This window comes from Castor canadensis, chromosome 10 (genome assembly GCF_047511655.1).
Source record: "Castor canadensis chromosome 10, mCasCan1.hap1v2, whole genome shotgun sequence".
In the NCBI taxonomy this organism is placed as follows: Eukaryota; Metazoa; Chordata; class Mammalia; order Rodentia; family Castoridae; genus Castor; species Castor canadensis.
The window spans coordinates 136,844,130-136,866,392 of NC_133395.1; the positions used below are offsets into that span (position 1 = coordinate 136,844,130).

The 22,263-nt window shown below is 41.9% G+C and overlaps 1 protein-coding gene across 2 annotated transcripts in view; it reads left to right on the top strand.

Moving 5' to 3' along the window:
- Positions 1-13,699, top strand: part of Edem1 (ER degradation enhancing alpha-mannosidase like protein 1) — a 30,852-nt gene extending 17,153 nt beyond the window's left edge. The window contains exons 7-12 of one of the 2 annotated variants that reach the window (XM_020184086.2): positions 634-754; positions 1,207-1,377; positions 3,601-3,674; positions 4,509-4,605; positions 7,621-7,824; positions 9,701-13,699. In XM_020184086.2, the coding sequence (XP_020039675.1) occupies positions 634-754; positions 1,207-1,377; positions 3,601-3,674; positions 4,509-4,605; positions 7,621-7,824; positions 9,701-9,790 (757 nt within the window). In that variant the 3' untranslated portion in view covers positions 9,791-13,699. The remainder of the gene's footprint in view (positions 1-633; positions 755-1,206; positions 1,378-3,600; positions 3,675-4,508; positions 4,606-7,620; positions 7,825-9,700) is intronic. The other variant, XM_020184093.2, reaches the window with a different exon arrangement.
- Positions 13,700-22,263: the final 8,564 nt, after the last annotated feature.

The following is a 22,263-nucleotide window of genomic DNA, read 5'->3' on the forward strand; positions in this document are numbered from 1 at the left end:
GTGAGCCATGGGTGCCCAGCTCCCAGGTATTTCTTTGTATGCATAAATGGGTAATGCAGGTAATGGTTACTGAGCTGCCTGCTTTGCAAGATTTCCTTGAACCCATTTCTACATTAACTATTGTAGGAACCACCTGTGTGAGTGTTGATGTTCCAGAGGGATTTTGGCCAGAGTTAAGTTATTTTCGTTTTTCAAAGCCCAAGCTAAATTGAGTAGTAAATCCTGAGGGTCCCACCTTCATGCATTCCCTCAGACCCATGTTGTACACCAGAGAAGAAATTTTCCTTGAACAGAAAGAAGCAGACTTTCTCACTCAGATCAAACCCAATGTAGGCCTATACTGTATGCCAATTCAACATAACAGTGTTCTTAAATCCAAGTGTCAAAGTGCTTCCAGCAGAATGCAGTGAAATCCTGTTTCATTACAAAAGCTGAGTTTAAAACTTCTATTCTATGGTAGGTGTTATATTTTTCTAGAGTCTGTAGACAGTCTTTTCTCCAAAGGTTAATGAAGGAGTTAGGAAAAAAGTTAAGTTGATGCACTTAAATGAAGCTATTGGAGCTGCTGGAGAAGCAGCAAGAGCTCCATTAGTGAGCTTACTTCTCATCTGCGTGTGTGGCTTGGATTTGTAGGCGGGAAGCCTGTAATGAAGGAGAAGGAGACCCCCCACTCTATGTCAACGTGAACATGTTCAGTGGGCAGCTCATGAACACCTGGATTGACTCTCTGCAGGCCTTCTTCCCTGGACTGCAGGTATTTTGCCATCAGATTTGCTAAGAGTAAGCAATCATTGGAAGGGATTCTGCCCCTCCTTTTTTATTTTTGTTTAGAGCATTCTTTCCTCATTTGGATTTGGAAGGTTAATAGCACATGGATCATTATGTTTGTGAAATCCTTCCCTAGACCATTGAACAGAACCATGCTAAATAAGTACAAAGCCATACTTGAAGAGTAACTGTATGTGCATTTTGGATAATTCATCTCTGTTGTTTGTTCTTTGTTTGTGAGTACATTTAACCTCGTGTGAGGTTCCCATCAATGTGGCATTGGTTAGATAACAGATATCTGTTTGTCTGAGGTAATTGTCTTTAACTGTGTTCATAGCTGAGATAAGAACCAGGGAGTAGTGGAGGCCCATGCCTCTGCGTCACTTGTTCCATTCAGGGAAAAGCATCTAAGCCTGATGACCTGTATCTTTTCCTTAGGTTCTGATAGGAGAAGTGGAAGATGCCATCTGCCTCCACGCCTTTTACTACGCCATATGGAAACGGTACGGGGCCCTCCCCGAGAGGTACAACTGGCAGCTACAGGCCCCCGATGTTCTCTTCTACCCTCTGAGACCAGAGTTAGTGGAATCCACTTATCTCCTCTACCAGGTACTGAACTTCATGAAACAATAGTTTGTTGTTTTGTAGGGACTTGATAAAGTTACCACCTATCCGTGGTCCTGCTAGTATTCTGTGTCATTCTTTTTTCTTTCTTTTTTTTTTTTTTAATTTATTGTCATTCTTGGTTCCATAGGATAAAGAAAGCACCTGCAGCCAAATGTTTTTTAACTTCACATTTGCAAAGGATCCTGTCTTTACCATAGGATATCCATCTTTATTTTATTTTTTAAATTGTTTTGGCAGTACTGGAATTTGAACTTGGGGCCTTGCCCTTGTTAGGCAAGTATTCAGCCATACCTCTGACCCCCTTTTTTTTCTTAAGGTTATTTTTCAGATAGGGGCCTTGAGCTGTTTTTTTTTTTTGGTGGTGCTGGGAGTTGAACTCAGCTTTGTGCATGCCAGGCAAACACTCTGGCATTGTGCCTTTTGCTCAGGACTAGACTCAGACTGCAGTCCTCCTACTTATGCCTCTTGTGTAGCTGAGATTGCAGATGTTTGCCACTATACTCAGCTTGTTTGTTGAGATGGAATTTTTTTTTTTGTAGTAGTACTATGCTTGCTAGGCAGGTGCTCTACCACTTGACCCATACACCAGCCATAGAGATGGAATCTTGCTAACTTTTTTTTGGTCTTGGTGGCCTTTAACTATGATCCTTCTGGTCTTTGCCTCCCAAGTAGCTCAGATTACAGGTGTGAACCATTGTGCCTAGCTTACTTATCATGTCTTTAAATAATCGAGGAAGATTTCTTCTTCAGTGTGTTCCAAAGAACCCTTTTTTGGGGATGCAGTTCTGTACTAATGTGCTGTGAAACCCTGGTGTATGTGATAACTATTCAGACAAGAAAATTCTGTTTCTTGTTTATATAGGAAGTAATCTGGGATTAATCTGAATGCTTTTTTTTGTTGAATATTAAAAACATATATATTCATCTTTCATGCGATTTCTTTAGTGCCAGAGAGATGTTTTAACTGTGAAGTGCCTTCTTCCTGGCAGTTGAAGCTGGATATGTGCAGTTTTGTGTATGCTATATGATACCCACACTGCAGGTCCTCACCTGTGCACAAATAAAGCAGCACAAGCTCTTGATTTTTCAAGAACTGGCCTTTGGTGTTAGTCACCTACGTGGGCAAGCCCTGGCAAAGGGACCCTGACTCTTACAAACTCTGGTAGTTGGATGTATACCATGGTTTAGATTTAGTCAATAACTTTTTGTGCAGAATCCATGACACTTGCAGGTAGATGAAAAAAGGGAAGACCCTATGAAACTAGTAGTCGTACTCATGCTTAAGGAGAGACTTCATGCGTTTAAGTAATCTCTCAAAGGGCAAAAGTGATCTGTGTGTGGTCTTCTTTGTGTGCCTGGGGAGAGCGAGGCTGTACATGCTGTGACAATGGCTTGCTCTCTGGCTTCTCTTAAGCTTAGTCCTGCTGTATGTGGGTTTATGCCTCTTCACTTCGATCACAGTCTCTTTCCTATTTGCACCTTCTTATGCAGGCGTTTTCTTAGGATCCACAGCAATCTTCCACTTTACAGCTTTATCCTGTGAAGCCCTCTCCCTGCCCTCGGCTCTTTTAACCAAGAGAGAGCCAGACTGCTGGTAGTTCCCTTCTGTTGCTGCAGGTTGGCACTAGGCACAAATTAAAGATGATCCTCAACTGCTAAACTGTTATGGGGTCAGTCTCATTTTCACAAAGAAATTTTTTTTCTCTAACAAAACCATCTAAAAGCATGTGACAGAAGAACTGATTTCTTGGGGTGACTTAGATACCTGTCTTCTAAAGGACTCTTGTTCCCATTAGCCTCTGCTTGCAGTGCTGTAATCGAAATGGGGCCAGGTCCTACATCCTGGACCTGCCTCTCAAGTTTCTGGAGAGTTCTGAGGCAAGGTAGAAACTGGATTTGATATGAAATGTGATATGGGCAGGGTATGCATTGGGGAAGCCGAAGTAGAGCGTTGTTGTACCCTGGAACAGATTTCTTAACCCTGGCTAAAGTTAAGCACATCACAGGTAGGCTTTGATGGGAACTGACCAAGCACCACAGTCCTTTAATATTGTGACCCTTCCCGATAAAGGTAAAGCCAGCCCTGTTCCCTCCTTTGGCTGGTGACTCACTCACCTCCTCGGGGAACCTGCAGTCACTGTGGTATTTATTGATGGCTCTTCTTCCATGCCCTTGCTGGATCACATTCTCTCATGTTCTCTCTAGGCAACCAAGAATCCCTTCTACCTCCATGTGGGAATGGATATCCTGCAGAGTCTGGAAAAGTACACAAAAGTCAAGTCAGTTTTCTAAGTTACTTCCTTTTTCTTTTTTGGTCACTTGTGATTTATTTTGAGTTGTTCTGGGGAAATATTGTCCTAGTTGGCATGTTAAATTTGTAGAACAGATCATTTATGTCAGTTTTGTAGGGAAATGGTTTACCATTTGGTATAGTGGAACCTGTCCGTTACAGGTGGACTTGCTTCTTGTGTTTACTTTTTTTTTTTTCCTGTAAAGTTTCAGCAGACTGTGTTTGTTCTTTTTAAATAATTTATTTCCTTAGTTATGCAAATAATACACTAAAACATTTAGGGAGTGCAGAAAATATTAAGATATAGAATATTCTCATGTCCACCTACAGAGATAATCATAGTCAACATTTAAGTATATAGACTTATAACCTTTTTTATGTATTTATATATATATATCTGTGTGTATATATAAAAATATACTCTATTTCAATTTTTTGGCCTGCTTCTTGTATTTTCTTAGAAAATACTATTTTAGGATACTCAAGCAATAAGTCAGTTCTTTAATACTAGGACTAAAAATTTAAATCAGTCCTTCTAGGACTGGCAGAGACTCAAGTGGTAGAGTGCCTGGCTGTCAAGCACAATGCCCTGAGTTCAGCCCCTAGTACCACCAGAAATAAAAAAATTAAGCCCATCTTTCTAAATTAAGCCACCAAACCATTTTGAAAATACACAAACAATCTAGACTAAAAAAGGAATAGCTCTTCAGCATAACATAGTTTATTATCTGATGTTAGAATGTTTGATTGCTTATTCTATTAATAGGATACTTTTGCTTCTGGGGTAAACAGAGGCAGTACTAACTGGGCAATTGTTTTGTAGATGTGGGTATGCCACACTGCATCACGTCATAGATAAGTCTAAAGAGGACCGGATGGAGAGCTTCTTTCTCAGCGAGACTTGCAAATACTTATATCTGGTATGTGTGTTGCAAGATTAACCACGGGCTCTTTAGTATTCTTAGAGCAAGCACTTGTGTAGTGTTTATTTACTGGGCACTGCTTTGTGTTGGATGTTGTACATTCCCATGGTTACAAGCATAGTCACGACAATATGGCTGACTTCCTCATGGTTTCCAACCTCATTGTGGAGACATTTGTCAAGTAAACTAAAAGGAATTTATGATTAGGAACTGCGTGAAGAGCTGGTAAGGATTGATAGTGGATTGTAGTATGATGGTCAGGGAGGCTTCTTGGAGGAGAGTTTTTCCCTAGGGTACTGGTTATCATATCCACGTGTACCACTGAGCTACATCCCCAGTTTGAGAGTGTGGTTTTTCAAAGCCCTTTTTTGCTACTGTTTTTTGTTTGTTATTTTGTGACAGGGTCTAACTGTGTAGTCCAGGTTGGCCTTGAACTCTCTATTCTCCTGCCTCCGTCTCCCAGATTCTAGGATTACAGATATGCACCACCATGCCCAGCTGTGCCTGGTGATGGTTCTGTATTGGAACACAACTCCTCACTCTATTTTTAATTTTTTTTGGGGGGGCTGTGCTGGGGATCAAACCTTGCACCTTGCACATGGTAGGCAAGTGCTCTACCACTGAGCTATGTCCTTAGCCTCTCTCTCTCCTTTTTAAAAAATTTTTTTTATTCATATGTGCATACAATGTTTGGGTCATTTTCTCCTTTTTTTTTGAGACAGGGTCTCACTGTATAGCCCAGGTTGCTCTTGAACTTGTTATGTAGTCCAGGCTGGTTTCAACTCACAATCTTTGTGCCTGAGCCTCTCAAGAGTGGGAATTACAGGCATGCACTACCAGACTGGGCTTCCAGCCTTTCTGACTACTCTTGATGTATGTGTTCTTGACTGAGACCTGCCCAGCTATCTCTCTGTATGTACATCTTCAGGTGTACCTTTGTGTATGTATGTATGGAGAGAGAATTTCTGAACCTGGAGGGAGGCTTTGGGATCACCTAGTCAATGTTCATTCTTCCTTTTAGGGAATTAGAACCTTCATTGAGAGTTCATATGGCTTGCCTGAGGTCTTGGGGTGACCATGTGGCAGAGCTGAAGCTTAACTATAGTCTTGTTTCCTGTCCAATATTCTTTACAATTCACTGTGCTGCCACTTGTATATGTGGTGTCCCTGTGCTTGTGCACGTAGCTGCTTTTCTGCCCTCTCTGCTACCTGACTTGAGATGGCCACATACAAAGAACACTTCCAAAGGCACTGAGGGTTAGGAGTGCCTGGTTTGGGGGCTTCAGACCTAGGAGCAGTGGTAAAAAGTAGTGTCATCCATTTCCATGGTTTACAGGCCCACACCGGGCCTGGTCAAATTTCCTCTGCATTGAGTCAGAGTTTTATGAAGTAGGCCTATGAATCTAATTTTGACAAGTGCCTGCAGTGATTCTATATAAAGCTAGGTTTTGGAACTGTTGGTCTAGTTGGTCAAGATTGTTCTTTATGGTGTCATAAAGACATAGAGGAGGTAGTTTGTCTACCAGCAGACCATGTGGTGTAGCCAGTGGGAAGACAGTGGCCTGCAATCACTACCCTGGTGTGTAGAGGTCTTCAGTGCAGCCTAGCCGTGTCTTTCAGGTGTCAGAAGGATTTTAACGGCTTGTTCTGTAGTAAAGGAAGGAGACCTTGATGGGTGTATAAGGGGAAAGAACTCAATCTGGCAGGAGAAAACCTAGGCTCTATTCCTTTGTACTCCCATTAGCTGCATCAAGTGTCATTTTCATCTGTAAACTAGTTTAGGTGAGTCAAAACTAAGTAATCTCCCCTTATCTCTGGTTTCTCTTTCCATGGTTTCAGTGACCTGTGGTCAATCACAGTATAAAAATATTAAATGGAAAATTCTAGAAATCATAAATTAAAAAAAATTTTTAGTGTAGTGTATTGTGATAGTTGTTAATTTTTATTATTAGTTATTATTGCTAATCTTTTGCTGTGCCTAAGTTATATATTAGAGTTTATCACAGAATGTAGGAAAAAAGGTTATATATATATACATATATATATATATATATATATGTATATATATATATATATACACACACACACACACACACACACACACATATATACGTCTATATATATGTAGATGTATATACACATATAGTTTAGTAGTATCTGGTTTCAGGCATCCTTGGATTTTCTTGAAGCTATTCCCCATGGATAAGGTGGGGCTACTGTATTCGTTTACTCAACATTTGCTGAACACCTGCCTTCTGCCCCACTGACTCGTCCCATATGAGGTTAGGAGTTCTTTCTGGATATACCCATTGTACCATCTTTCATCCTTTGCATTGTCCATGGTTGAGCACTGTGTCCATGTGCCCTTGTGGCCTCAAAAGCCCACCCAAGAATTGAAGGAATGTTGGTGGATATAATGGAATCTGGGCTAGGCTGTGTGTGTACGGTGATGGGTGACACATATGCTTCTCCCCTCTAGCATCTCCAATTCAGGGTCTAGGTGTTTGTGAGGTCCTAGAATTCCAGCATGAGGACTCTTAGAGGGCATTTGAGACTTCTCCAGGGAGACTTTAGAGACTACCTGTGCTTGGGTCCTAACTCTGGGGTTTCCAAATCTCAAGGTTTGGGTCAAGTGTGGGGGTTGGGAGCTGGTCTAGACATCTGAATTAAACAAAGCAGGTGATCCTGCATTACAGCCTGGGGTCAATAGCCAGTGATGCCTCTTCACCCACTTCTGTTCCCTGAGTAACTGGGACACTGTTCTGTAAGTTAGTTCCAAATGTTCTGCAGTTACCAATTGTACCTTGTACCTTTTTTTTTGCAGTACTGGGGAGCACATGCTAGGCAAGCTCTCTAGTTGTATCCTTAGCCCCAGTTTATTTTATTTTATTTTACTTTTGCTGGGACTGGAGTTTGAGCTTAGGGTTTCACGCTTATAAAGCAGACAATCTACCTCTTGAGCCACATCTAACCCTAATTTTATCTCTTTTCTTTTCTTTCTTCTTTTTCTAGCTGTTTGATGAGGAGAATCCAGTACACAAATCTGGAACCAGATACATGTTTACAACTGAGGGCCACATTATATCTGTGGACAAACATCTTCGGGAATTGCCTTGGAAGGAATTCTTCTCTGAAGATGGAGGGCAGGACCAAGAAGAAAAGTTTGTTCACAGGCCGAAATCTCATGAGTTAAAAGTCATCAACTCTAGCTCCAACGTGAGTTGCTTTTTTTCAGCAGTGGTGTTCATGTGGAAGAGAAGAAAATACTACTAACTCCTTTGGCATTCAGAGTTCCGAATAGAAAGTTAATGACAAACTTAGATTAGGTATTTTAAAAAGAGTTTCAGAAAGCGACAACTTACATAGATGTCTTCAGGATGTAGGGAAACCAGGGAGTAGTAACACCGTCATCCCTCCTGCCTGCAGGGGCCAGTGGAAAGAGTAGCCACAGCAGTTCGAAAGGAGAGTGGGAGGGGCAGCTGCTGCTAGAACCCACTGCTTGGACATGGCTTCAGCAATGCACAGAAAGGGAGCCAAGCAGGGTTGACTCCTGACCCTTCCCCCTTTCTTCCTCTGGTCTCTTACTGATGCTTCTCCTTGGCTATTCCCACCAGAAGCCTGAGGGCAAGGGAGCTTGTTGATATAATCCGTCAATCAGACCCTCTTCCTGGTGGCCAGAGTAGGTGTAGAAGGATGGAGGGTGGACCCACAGGGGCAAATGGAAGATTTCCAGCAAAAAACACCCATCAGCAGGAGAGAGACGAACAGACCTAGCTATATGGCTGCTAGTGAGGATTCTTCTCAAAGTGCAACCAGTATTCCATTTCATTTAAAGCAGGGCTTCATTTAGCTTTCCTGAATTATCCTGACATGCAGCAGGAAAGATTTGGAGATGGAATTTCCTCAGGGCCTCGTGGAAGACCTAGGCTGTGGTATTGGTTTGAGTCAGATATAATAGTTTATATTATAAACTATTCAAACTGGATCATTTGAAATCTCGTCCTCTTGTCCCACAAGCATTCGATGCCATCTCTTTTCTCAGGAAGAGTCACTTGTCAAGTTCTGCCACATCTCCACACAAGTGGCCTTGGTTGGGGACACCCTTTTAGTATTTCTCCTTTTGTGAAGGTGTTTACCATTGGTCTATGAAGTAAACTGGCAGGAATAGATGGACCTATCAGATTTTGGTGGTGGTGGCGGCAATGGGGTTTGAACTCAGGGCCTCATGCTTGCTAGGCAGGTGCTCTATTACTTGAGCCACTCCACCAGCATGATCCTCCTATTTTAGGATCCCCACTGTTTCTGGGATGGCAGGTGTACACCACCACACCCAGCCTTTTCACATTGAAATGGCAACTTTTTTTTTTCCCCTTCCCCTCCTTGCTGGCCTAAGCTACCATCCTCCCAATCTCAGTCTCCTGTGTATACCTCAAAATGACAGGTGTGCACCACCACACCCAACTGTTGGTTGAGAGAAGGTCTTGCGAATTGCCCTGTTGGCCTCAAACTGTGATCCTCCTGTTCTCAGCCTCCTGATCGCAGCCTCTAGCTTCCATAGACATTTCTTTCAGGGATAATACATTTAGCTGGTTCTCAAAACCAACATTTCCTTTGAGAGTATAAAAAGGGCCTTTAATAAAAGGAAAGTAGAGGCAGGTGCCTCCAGAAAATAGGGGCACCTGCCTCTGTTTTCTAGCTACTTGGGAGGCAGAGATCAGGAGGATTGTGGTTGAAGCTAGCCCAGGCAAATAGTTTGAAAAGTGCTGGCGGAGTGGCTCAAGTGGTAGAGTGCCTGCCTAGCAAGGGAGAAGCCCTGAGTTCAAAACCCTAGTACCACCCAAAAAACCAAACAAACAAACAAACAAACAAAAAATATATATATATAGACAAGTTTTAGTTGTCACAACTGAAGGGTGGAAGTTGTTTCTGGCCCTGGGTACGGGAGGCCAGAGATGCTGGTCTGCTGACTCTCCTACAATATGTAGAACTGCCCCCTAGCTCACAGTGTCAGTCATCCATCCACATTTCTGGAGAGATCAAAACTTGGGTTTTAAATTCAAAATTCACATTTCCTTCATTTTTGTCTTTCTAGTGCAATCGCGTTCCCGATGAGAGGAGATACTCCCTGCCCTTAAAGAGCATCTACATGCGTCAGATTGACCAGATGGTTGGCTTGGTATGACCTGCTCCCTGCGTGGCTGAGTCTTAAACCAACCTAACCAGCTAAACCCAGACCACACCAAAATCCAGTCTGAAGTAGAAGGGGTGGAAGTCTGGCTGCCAATGACAGTAGAAATCTCTGTCTTAACTCACTACCCACATCTGGGTAATTCTTGCATACTTCAGTGTTTCTCTTCCATTCAATAAAATGTCCTATTTTTCTTAAGGATGTAATTAGAAGTGAGAAGGTACATGAAAATTGTTTTCTTTTGACATGCTGATGTTGCTAAGCACAGTAGATGTGGCTTCTTTGGGTTGATCTTCCCAGCTTCATAGTTAGAATCCAAGTCTCTTCACTTTGCCACCACTTGCCATACTGCAGTATTGCTACCTCTTTTTTTAGAGGATTGGAATGAAATTCCTGTACAAAGGGCCTGAGATTTACTTGTCATCCTACTTAGTTGCATTGAAAATGTCATCCTTTCTCTTACTAGATTATTGGGTTCTTCGCCAGATATCCAGTTATTTGCTTCAGAATAATGATCTAAACAGAATTCTGATAGATAGTCTCTTAAGTTGTGATGTCATGGTATGTATAAGAGGTTAACAGATCTTTTGGGAGGCATTTGCATTTATTTTGAACATGAACTTGTCTGAGAAACTCTCGCAGTTCCATATCCAGGTGCCTTTTAGGGAGAAAAAAAACCCCTAAGTCATCTGAGCTTCCATCCTTCTCATATTTTCTAGCCAAGGATTCTCAGTTCTGACCATCTTTGAGTTAGAGTTTTGTTTTGCCTGTGTCTAGTGCCAATTAGCTAATCAGGGGTTCTGACCATCTTTGAGTTAGAGTTTTGTTTTGTTTTTGTTGCCTGTGTCTAGTGCCAATTAGCTAATCAGGGAGAAAGAAATGATCAGATGACTTTCTGACATCTTTGAGCCATTTCTCTGTGTAATACAGGCTTTAGGCTAGTGCCTTATAAGGTTTTGGTTTGGGCTATTGGCCGTCACAGCCACTGCTATGGTTGCAGCTGGCTTTATTGCCATATAACGAAACAACAGTGAAAGAGGGAGAGTAGGTGTTAGTGAAATTCTGGAGATTTTATGGTCAGTCTTTGCCTTTCAGTCTGTTATTTTTGCCAAGCGTATAGAAAGAGGAAGTTGTGCTAAAATGCCCTCTTTAATTTTTGTTATTTCTTTTTTTTTCTGGTGGTGGTACTAGGGTTTGAACTCGGGGCTTCACACTTGTTAGGCAGTCGCTCTACCACTTGAGCCACTCCTCCAGCCTCTTAATTTTTGTTAATTTCTTTAGCCAGAACACTGAGTGCACCTACCAAGCAGGGATGGACCTGACCCCTAGTCTGACATCAGTGCACCATCACAAGGTGAAAGGCATCCTAATTGAAAGGGTAGGAAGTCACCTGAAATTCTCCAGCCTCATACACCATGCATCTTACCTGTCAGTGGTTGCACACTTCACACAATTTCCTTCCAGTCTTCTTAAAACTAGAAAAGCCCCATTTAAGCCATTGTATTTTCAGTCAAAAGGGAAAAATTTTATTCATTCTTGAAAATTTAACTGTTATTACTTTGAAAATAGATGTATTATTCAGTTCTTTGATGTTTTTAGAAAGGGGATTTTCAGTAGTAAATGTGTCACCTTTTAAATATTTACTATGCAGTTTGTTTTAATGTAACAAATATGAACTGCTTCTGTTTTTTTCTTTTCAGAAGCATTCTATTTATCAACGTCTCATCTATAGAATAGAAAACTTTGAGAATATTACCTATTTTTAAAGTTTTCATTAATTCAGTAGAAATGTTAAACACACATGTGTATACATGTGTCTTTGCACACCTATACCTTTTCTCTAGGCAAACTGAGGTGCAACTATGAATGACCCACTTGGGACAATGGGACATATCAGGGAAGGAAGTGAGTTCTTCATGCCTCTGTTTCCTCTTGCTGCTCTCCCCATCTTTCGCCCTAGCTTCTGTGGTGCGTAAGCACTCCAACATTCCAGTTCTCATCTGGACACTTTACCTGTCACTTTTGAGGAAGTTCAGGCAGTCTTCCTCCTTGTACTCTTGAAATAGGGATCTACACCACCACCCTTGAGTGCTGTTGATGCATCTTGGGGACAGGCGGATGTGAAACATGTTTTAAGTCTCAAACCCTCTTGGCTTCTGGGTACTGGACTTACACCAGTTGGTGAGGGTGAGTAGCGTACTGCCTGTTTATCCTGGATATTGAGCTTCTAGACTAAAGTTCAGTGTCATGTAATCAGTGATTTGTGGGGCCAGATGCCAGAATGCTGTCCACTACCAGTCATAAAAGAAGGTTCTTTGAACCTAGCTTAGAGCTTGTTTTCTTTTTAAAAATCAGAATGTTAGCAACTGATATATCTTGCAGAGTTTTTCCTATTCCTTCTATTTTGTGTTCTGAAATATTGGGTCGGGGAGAGCCAAAGAGAAAAATGTCAGAGAAATTCCCTTGTTCACTGTTTTCCCCCAGAAATGCCTTGAGTCTGAACAGACTTTATCCTTTGCAAGAGTTATAAGGCTGGGCTATCCTTATTTCATGAGTAGCTAGTGTCTGCATTTGTCAGTGTGTTGAAAGAGGGTTTGCAAAACTGTTACAGTGGTTTTGCAAAAGCTACTGTAGAAAGCTACCTTCTGTTCAGGCTTGGTGGAGCCCTAGTCTCCCATGATGAAGTTTCAAACCATTACAGACCTGCTGTAGATAATGTGACTGAGAAACTTCATTCTCCTGAAAGATAGATTGACAAAGGAATGCTTGCTAGCTCTGACTGCTCTGGCCGTTGTGAAAGCTGGCTTCTGTTTTCAAATCCTTCCTTCACTTTCTTTCTAGCTCTTTTGCCAGAGTTTGCTCTTTGTGACTGAATACCTGGTTCAGATTTCCTGAGCTTTTCTTCTGGATCATGGACTGCACATGTGACACCTAAATAATCTTCTATGTATATAAGGAAAAACTTACCACAGTGGTATCTTTGCAGATGAATGTTAGCAGAGAGTCCATAGTTACTTGATTTGGTAAATGTGGTTATGCAACCTGAGGGCATAGGATTCCCTTTTCTTCCTTCTCAGCCCCACAAAAGAAAAGCACACCTCTTAATTATCTCTTAGCTTAGTTAAGTGAATGACTGCCAACTGTAACTCTTCCCTTTGGATTCTGTAGTCTCAACATCAAACATTCCTTTCTTCTGGAGGGCTCTAGAGCTCTTTTTCTTTTGAAATGTTCACATTTAGCACTGGTAGGTAGAAGGTAGGGCCAAATGATTACCTTAGGCACAGAGTGGCTGAGCAGGGACTTTGGAAGAAAATCCTGATCTTTGCTTTCCCATTCCAAGACATCCAGCTCCTACTAGTGCCTCTTCCCTGCAGTGCAGGAACCCTGTGTGAACGTGAGAAGGTAGGGTGGGCTGGGCCATGTGCTCCCAGCTCTACAGGGCTCAGGGTTATGCTCCCACTTGAATTTGGATGTGAATCTGGTAGAAATGTCAAGTACCTGTGGAACTCGCTGATTCACTACTCTCTTCCCTCTTTCTGACAGGCAGAGGAATATTTTTTTAAAGGTATTTTGTTTTAGTGTTAAATGGTAAAACACAAGCTGCATTTTTATTTATTATACATGAGAAAAGTAAATCTGTTTTTACAAAAACTCTAGAGTTGGAAACTCTGGGAAAACTTACTGAAGTACACAAATGCTTCTCTTTCTGTAATGTGCAATATGCTTTGCAACCATAGAGACTATTTTATGTTTAATCTGTAAATAAGAAATGTATTTAAATAAAAAGGGAGCTTTTTGTAGAAGGACCAAATGTTCTTTTATAAATATACTAAGGAATATCTTGCTCTTGGAAATTTATTAGGATTTTTATGAATAATTTTTATTAAAAGATGCTTTTTTTGAGTTGTCATTGTGTTTCTTTACACACTCATATATACACATTACATATGGGACAAGAAAAATCATGAAGGAAAATTGTAAAAATAGGTGAATGTGATTTTTTTTTAAACATAAGCTTCCTTGTGGAATTCCACTCCAGTTTTGTTTGTCACATTTAAATGTCGTTCACCTGTGGGTGGGACCCTTTTTCATGATGTGTCCCATAGTTAGTCTCCCCTCTACATTCAGTTTCTTTCTCTTGGGCATTGACTCCTAGTCTCGTTGCCAATTACCTGAACCTATTTTCTGCACTGTCCTAAGCAAGGTACCTCATGTCACCTTACCTCTCGGTGGTTAAGATGGGACTGTGGTACCCTACTGTCAATGTAGGGAGCACTTGCCCAGGGGAGGAGTGAAGGAAGGAGAATTTCAGAAGACTGGCTTTCCTCCCTGCACTGCCACCTGAGTTCCTGATGGGATCTTTTTTTTCTTTTGGTGGGTGGGACTGGGGTTTGAACTCAGGGCTTTAAGCTTCCAAAGCAGGAGCTCTACTGCTTTAGCTAAGCATGAAGCCCGTTTTACTCTGGTTATTTTGGAGATGGGGGTCTTTTGAACTATCTGTCTGGGCTGATCTTAAACCATTTTCCTCCTGATCTCAGCTTCCCACGTAGCAAGGATTATAGGCATGAGCCACTGGTGCCCTGCTTCTGATGGGATCTTGCAGAAGACAACTGATTCTACCCTATGGCGTCTCAGTGCCCTAGCTTTGATTCATAGGCAGTTCTAATGGGACTTTTTTAAAGACCAGAGTGCCACAGGGCAAAAGGAGAGTCCTGATTTGAAGCAGCTTATTAATGTGAAAGCACTCTGCCATTAGGTGTAGTGGGTGGCTTTGTTTGTGATGTGTTATGGGTTTGTAATCATCTTGACAAAGCCAAGCTGGCTCAAATCCATTTGGAGGACAGGTAAAGAGCCATGGATACTGCCTTGGAGCCTATCCTTGCCACACTGTACACATATGTGACTTAATAGCCTGTTATGTTCAAACTTCATCAGTGTCCTCAGAAGTAAGTTTATTTTTCCATGACTACAGCTGAAAGGTAACCAGCCTTATCCCCAGTCACATTTGAACCAATTTGAACCAGTGGCCTCAAGATCTTTTGTGTACCATTGTGGATAATTTGTCTTAGTTCCAGGATGGAGAAAAGGGATATAAATATCTATTCCTGGAGGAAGGTAGTTGAATTCTTGGTATAAGCCCAGTGACACCTTGTTGAGGGTTGGTAGGAGGAGGTTAGGTCAGTCAGTGTAGTACACTTGCTTCTGGCTTCAGGAGCCCAGTTCTCAGGTGCTAAGGCCCTGTGCCTTCAGAAAATGAAGACCCCAGAAGCCTCAATGAAAGCCCTTTCTCCTCAGCTCAGAATATTCTGTTTCTGTGTGGGGCATACGGGTGAAGGAGGCTACTTTTGAGGGTCTGTCTCCACACAACAGAAAGCCCACTTTGAAGAGCTTAGTCCTCCTCAAATGTCACCTTTCCAAGGTGAAGTTCTCTCATTGTGGACTATTTTGAAAACACTGTTCAGAAGGAGCACGGCTGGCTGCATCTCAATGGTGAGCAAATCAGATTCTTAAAGAAAATGTCCTGGTTATTGGAAAAGCTTAACCACTGTTTAAGAGAAAAAGAGAGTGAAGAGCCAGCTCCCATTGTTTAGAAACCAGTGTGGACAACCTTAAACTGATTTTTCTTTCTTTTTTTTTTTTTTTTTTGGTAAATACTGACTTTTAAAATAGCACTATAAGTTAGTTACTCTTTTTATTTTTGTTGCTGGGGATTGAATCCATGGCCTTGTGCATGGTAAGCACTGAGCTACACCTTCAGCCCTTATGTTATTCATATATATTGAAATCTTAAAACCACTGCAATTTATTATGTGCCATCATTATTAAAATGTATATTTCAGCAAGTTGTTTATTAGTAGGGAGTTTTAGATTGCTTTTTTCTACTTGAATTATTTTTTCCATTCCTCTTCCATTATAGGATTTTATGCTGATTTAACAAGGGATAATCCCTTGCAGTCTAGTCTTATTATTGCTTGTGTCAGGAAAATGTGCAGTTTTTTTTACAAGTATTGCATATGGCTTAACAATTTTTCTAAAATTATAGTCATTAAGTACTAAAAATATCTTTGAGATTGAACTATAATAATTAACATAAAAACAGCATGAGCATATTTTTTGGTAACTAACAAAAAATAAAGTTTTATTGAAAAAGTTTCCTTTTATTAAATGACAGAGCCCCCCTCCAATTGTCTTTGTATAAACACTTGTATACTACTGGTGGGAATGCAGACTCTTTCTGGAGAACAGTTTAATATTACCTTGTAAAGGTGAATGTGTATATGACTTGGGATCACTCAGGGCTGTTATGGGGCTGCACAGGCGAGTGGTCCCTGTCTGTTCCACTCCTAAGCAAGTTATCTTCAGCAAGCTATGGACTGTGGTCCATGTCCCACTACTTGTGTTTTGTTTTGTTAAAGTTTTATTGGAGCATAGTCTTGCTGATGTGTTTGCATATATTCTATGGTTGCCTTTGTGCTGAAAGGCAGAAAGGGGCATTCTGGCTTCCAAAGCCCCAAATATATACTATTTGGCCTTTTACAGAAAAAAATTGCTGGCTTTTGGTGTACAGATGGAAGGATCTTTTGCATGTAGGAACAGGTGACACAGGCTGTTCATAGCATTGTTTGTCAAAGCAAAAACATTGTAAAACTACTCAAGTGTCTATAAAATGTCAACAGTTCATAAAAAGGAATCAGAGGCAAGTAACAGTCCATTTAAACAGTTAAAAAAAAACCCCCAAAACTAAATAAATTCATTGCTTAGAGATTCAAACGTGTGGAAAACTAAGGTAAATTTATGATCATCATAAAAGTCAACATAGGGATGTAGTGAATTCTTATTTTATGTTGCCTTAGTATTCAATTTTTTAAAAGAACATTTAATTATTCATTTACTTACTTATTCATCATTTCACTGTCACTATATCTGCCAAGAACTGTTTAGGGCTCTGGGGAAAGATGGCAAACTGAAGTCCCAGTCCTAAATATGGTGGACTGCTTGAAAACAATATAGACATGAGCAAATAGAAAATGCCAGGTAGCATTAAGGGCTATGGACAAAAATGAAGCATGGTAGAGAAGGGGTTGAAGGGTAATGTCTTCAGATGTTATGCTTAAAGGGTGGCAGCTCTGAGGAGAGCCATGGAGCAGAAGCCTGACAGAAGTGAGCGTGGGAGTATCTGGGACAACAGTGCTGTAGGTTGGGGGAACGGAGGAGGGGCCTCAAGGTTGGTGTGTGTGGGCATCCATAGGTTGGGGGGACAATAGAGGGGACTCGAGACTGGAGAATGTCTGAAGGGAGTTTCTGGAGAGTCCCCTTCCAGACTCACTCAGTTCTGTCCCTCCCTGTTCTGTCCAGCTCTTGGGTAGAGATCACGCTCACAGCTTTGCGCCATGGCTTCCTCCACCTCAAACCCAGCACACTTTGAATCTCTCTGTTCCTTTTTCGTCTCCATTTTAACTACCGTGTTAGCTTTCTCATATCAGTAGCGGGGCCCAGTCATCCTAGACATGGTTCCAGTTCTACACAACACACACATGGTCCATACCCGTGGCCAAAGGTAAGAACTCAGACATTTCAGACCAGTAGAGCGGGCTGCCGCTTTCCCGCCATTTCCGGCGACCAGGCTCTTGGCGCCTGCGCACTCCGCCCGCCTGGCCCGTCCCGGTGCGCATGCGTACTCGCTGCCTGACGTCATTCCCACCTCTGCGGACCAGAGCACCGCTGATGCCTCCGGCTCTTGACGCCCTCCGCGCAGGCCCTGTGGGTGAAGCTCTTCCACTTCGTGGCCTGTGTGGCGGTGTATGGGATTTGCGTCTTCCTATGAAGAACTAAGGTCCCAGGCTTTCCTCAGATGCTGGAGAACTCGGGGTCCAGCTCGTGTTTCCTGTGTGAGAGCCCCTGGCCCTAGGCACGATGCCAGGTACAAGGATCCTGTGAACACCTGCTCCCCTTCAGCCCGCTGTGACACTCGAACCCCCAACTTGAGGGGGGGCGGAGCTCCCAAAACAAGGGTCATCCTTGGAGGATGTGGTTGGGGAGAGGCTGTTAGGGGTCTTCTAACTGAGGAAGGTACTGGTGACATTTTGCTTAGCCTGCGTGGTAGTTGCATGAGTGGTCATTCAATATTTTATTTATTTTTATTTTTTTGGCGGCATTGGGGTTTTGAATCCAGGGCCTCAGCTTGCTAGGCAGGAGTGCCTACTGTTTGAGCCACTCCACCAGCCCAAATACTTATTTTTATTTATTTATTTTTGGCGGTACTGGGGTTTGAACTCAGGGCCTCATGCTTCCTAAGCAGGCATTGTACCACTTGAGCCACTCCACCAGCCCATTTATTCTTGTTAAATCTAGGCTGGCCTTGATTTCTGCATCCTCTTGTCTCAGCCTCCTGACTGCTGGGATCACAGGCTTGTACCACTATCCCCGGCTCTATTTTTATTCTTTATAGAGTACACATGTTTTAGTTGTTCCTCAGTGTGTGCTATAGACTGAAGGTCTGTGCCCCAATTCACATGTTGAAATCCAAGCTCCAGTGTGGTGGTATAGGAGGTGACCTTTGTAGGGAGGAGTAGATCATGGGAGTGAGTCTTTATGATGGGGAAAAAAGAAAAGAAAAAAAGAAATTGTCAGACTGCAAGCCAAAAGATAGGCTGGTACCAGAACTGGGCTGCCCTGATACTCTGACCTCACACTCCCAGCTTCCAGAACTGTGAGAAACAAAGGCTTACTGTTTAAGCCACTCAGTCTATGATAATTTCTGATAGCAGCCTTAACTAAGTGCATATGTTAAATTTTATAAGTGAATTTTAACATTTTATGTGACACCAGCTTCCCAAATTGTGAAATATAAGTCATAGTTCAGTTCTTTAATAGTGTAAACAATGTCTAAGTGTCCATCAAAATAGGGACAAATAAGACAGTGTGCATTATCTGGTGGAGAAATTCACCAAATATTTTGGACCCTTTATAGCCCTCTTCGTCCTGTTACACCCATGCTAGCCTTATTCTTTGTGTGCCTTCCAGGGATACAAACAGGTAAGTGGTTGTCAATAGGTTACTATCACATTTTTGAATGGGTGTCAAAGTGGAAGGTCTTTTTTGTGGCTCCCTTGTGACAGCAGTGTTTATGCACCACACAAAGCCAGTGAGATTTGTTAGACCATTTTATCTCTAAGTGTCTCCTGAACACCTGCCTCAGGCTCACCTGGGTGATTTAAGAGAGTAGAAGAAGAAGACTGGTGGCCAAAAGGAAAAACAACTTTTTTATGATCCTAAGGAAAGTCTCCTAAATATGGCCTCAGGTTTTAGGTTTGCATTTTCAAAAGCCATCTGCCCTGAAAATGGGCCATTTCTACCAATGTGCATGAAAAACATCCGTATTTCAGGTTATAAAAACGGTTGCAAATACTGTTCACTTCCACAAGGGACCACTATTGCTTCACTTTTTCTATTGGTGCCTTTAAAAAAACACAATTTGAACAACACAGTGGTTTAGGAAAACAAACAGACCTGTGTTGCATGTTTTAAACACACTGCAACAATGTGATTTCATGCTCCTTTGGAATTTCGTGTTAAACTCATGTCATGTGACCACAGTGAGTGAGTTAATAGTGACCACAATGATAATATTGTGTCTCTGTGGGTTCTTAGACCTAAGATCATAGGTCTCTCCTATATGATTGAGTTAATATTCACAGTATCACTGTATTTTGGTATTCTTTTCCAGAGAGTAAAACTGAGCTTCAGGGAAGTGCCTCAAGTTGCTTAGTGGCATTTCAACACCAGAGTTAAGAAAAGGGAGAAATGTAGACCTGTAATTTGGAAATTGTGGCAGGCTTTCCTCTGCATTTGGGTGGATGGTTTAATTTTCAGCTTGTGAAGTTGCTTTCAGTTTGATGTGAAATTGGGTAGATACATAGTTCTAGATAAAGCTTGGAAGGGAGCCACTGTCTTAGCACTCACAGAAGGTTACACAATTGGTAGTTTCCCAAGAGAACAGCTGCCCTAGCCTGTCCTTCCTGTTGCCTCTCACCATCAGAAGCTTTCCTTACTTCTGGAACCTCTTGCAGGTTCCTGCCTTAGCTGCAGTTTCCTCAATCAGATTTGGCATCATGTTTTTAATCTAATCTCCTCTTCTCTCCTCTATGTCCCCCCCAGCTTTCTCCTCATCTCTCACCCCTCCTCTCCTTTCCTCTCCCCTCTCTTCCCCTCCTCTTTTATGCTGTTTTTTGAGATAGGATCTCCCTATGTAGTCCAAGCTGGCCTCAAACTTCCGATCCTTTTTCCTCCACCACATGAGTACCAGAATTACAGGCATGAGCCACCATACCTGATTTGGGATTCTTCTTGCTAGCTGGGTGAATTAGTAAACCTCTTAGGGTCTCGGTTCCTGATGTGTAATTATACTGGTCTTATAGGGTTTTGTGGGGGATTCAAGCAATGATGTGTTTCAGGGACCTGGCACACGTGGCTAGATCTGCTTAGCAAATCCTTTCCTCTTCCTTCATCACTCTCAGATCTGCTTCCTCTGTAGCTGTATCTCCTGGTTCTGAGAATACTTCACAGAATACTTGTTACTGACCTTTCTAAGGTACACGCCTTGTAGCAGTGGTTCTCAAATTTCAGTAAGAATCCCTTGTGATTACTAAAAAATTCTCGTATGGCAAGAAATCAGAATCTGCCTTTCACAAGTCTCTCCAGGGGATTTGGAAGCAGATGGTCTGAGGATCACTGTGTGAGGCCCACAGCCCCAGGAATTTGCTGGGTGTTGGGGTGGGGGAGGGTGGGGTCCTGAACGATACCCTCCAGCTTGAGGCATACCTTCAGGGACTGATTTAACACCATCTGCTAATGTGGCTTCTCTAGCTGGCTCCCTGTGTTCCTTCTTATAGCTCTGCTGATGCTTTGGAAAAATTATTAGGAGATGCTGTTCTTTGATAGCAGAATAGCTTGATTCTCACAGTGTGGTTCCTGAAGTAGCAACAGCAACACCTGGTAACCTGTTAGAAATGCACATTCATGGGCCCCACCCAAGATTCACTGCATGGGAACTGGAGGTGGGACCCAGCAACCTGTGTGTTAACAGGCTGGGCAGGTGATTGTTTGGGCGAGAAGCAGCTACCCTCCTGAAAGGGTTAGGAGGTCTTCCTGCTCACCAGCTGCAATAGATTCCTAAAATCTATTTACCATGTTCCTCTAGTCTGCACTTTCTCTTTCCCGGTTTCAGTTACCCACAGTCACTGCAGGCTGAAAATATTAAATGAGAAAATTTAAAAATTAATAATTTAATAAAATTAATAATTTAATAAACTAATGAGCAATACTTAAAATGTTTTATTATAATTATTTTATTATTAGTTATTTATTATTGTTAATTTTTTACTGTGTCTAATTTATAAATTAAACTTCATCATGTGTTAAGAAAAGACATAATATATAGGGTTCAGTACTGTACACCGTTTAGGCATCCACTGAGGGGTCTTAAAATGTATCCCCTATGGATAAGGGGGGACTGCTATATTATTTTACAACTTTAAGCTGATAGGGGTGCAAGTTAGAGGTTGTTCTTTACTCTCCTGTGTGTATAAGCAGTGAGCAGTAAGCACCTACTTGGTGTGCTGAGGGATGATCATTTATTCTCCCCTCTAACATATCCTGTCATCTAAACCATAGATTATTTATAGTTGAGAGGCCGGTTAATGTTTCGGATTCACTTATTCTTCTATTCAACAAATACTAAATACCGTTATGTCTTAGACACTGTTCTGGGTACTCGGAATGTTACAAATGAGACCCCTGAAGACCATCAGAGTCACAATTGAAGACACAGAAACAGAGAATTGTCTTGGCAAGGCAAAATTTACTTCTGCAGAAGGGTGCACAGGCACACGGGCACAGCATGCACAAAGGGGCAGGCAGTCTGTCCCTCCTTATATTCCTGACATGGTTGACCCTGACTCTTGACCTGGATTTGTCCAGATCAAAAGTTCACAATCTTCTTGATTGGCTGAAATTCTATACTAATTCGGGGGAGTGGTTAAGGTACATAGTGTGGTTGGCAAATTTTGAGGGCAAAGAGGCTTAGCAAGAATCTGGGAGAAGAACCCAGAACTATGGACAATGCAGGTAATTAAAATGGTGACACGTACTTTGATAGAAAAACTGCTTTCTCACAGGAGTATGGTGATAAGATTATGAATGAATGAATGAATGAATGAATGAATAGAATGTTGGATAAGGGAGGCAGTAGGAGAAGGGAAGAGACACAGCTATTTGCTTTTCTTGGATAATGTACAGGATAAGTCTGTGAATCTGCATTGCCCTTTGATCCTTGTACTGGGAAAACAATTTTGATTTTCACCACTCCCCCTTTCAGTTCAAAAGGTTCTGCTGTCATCCACAGTTTTGGGAGTAGTTACATAACCCATGTCTGGTCAATCAAAGCATCTATCTGTTCCCAACAGTGA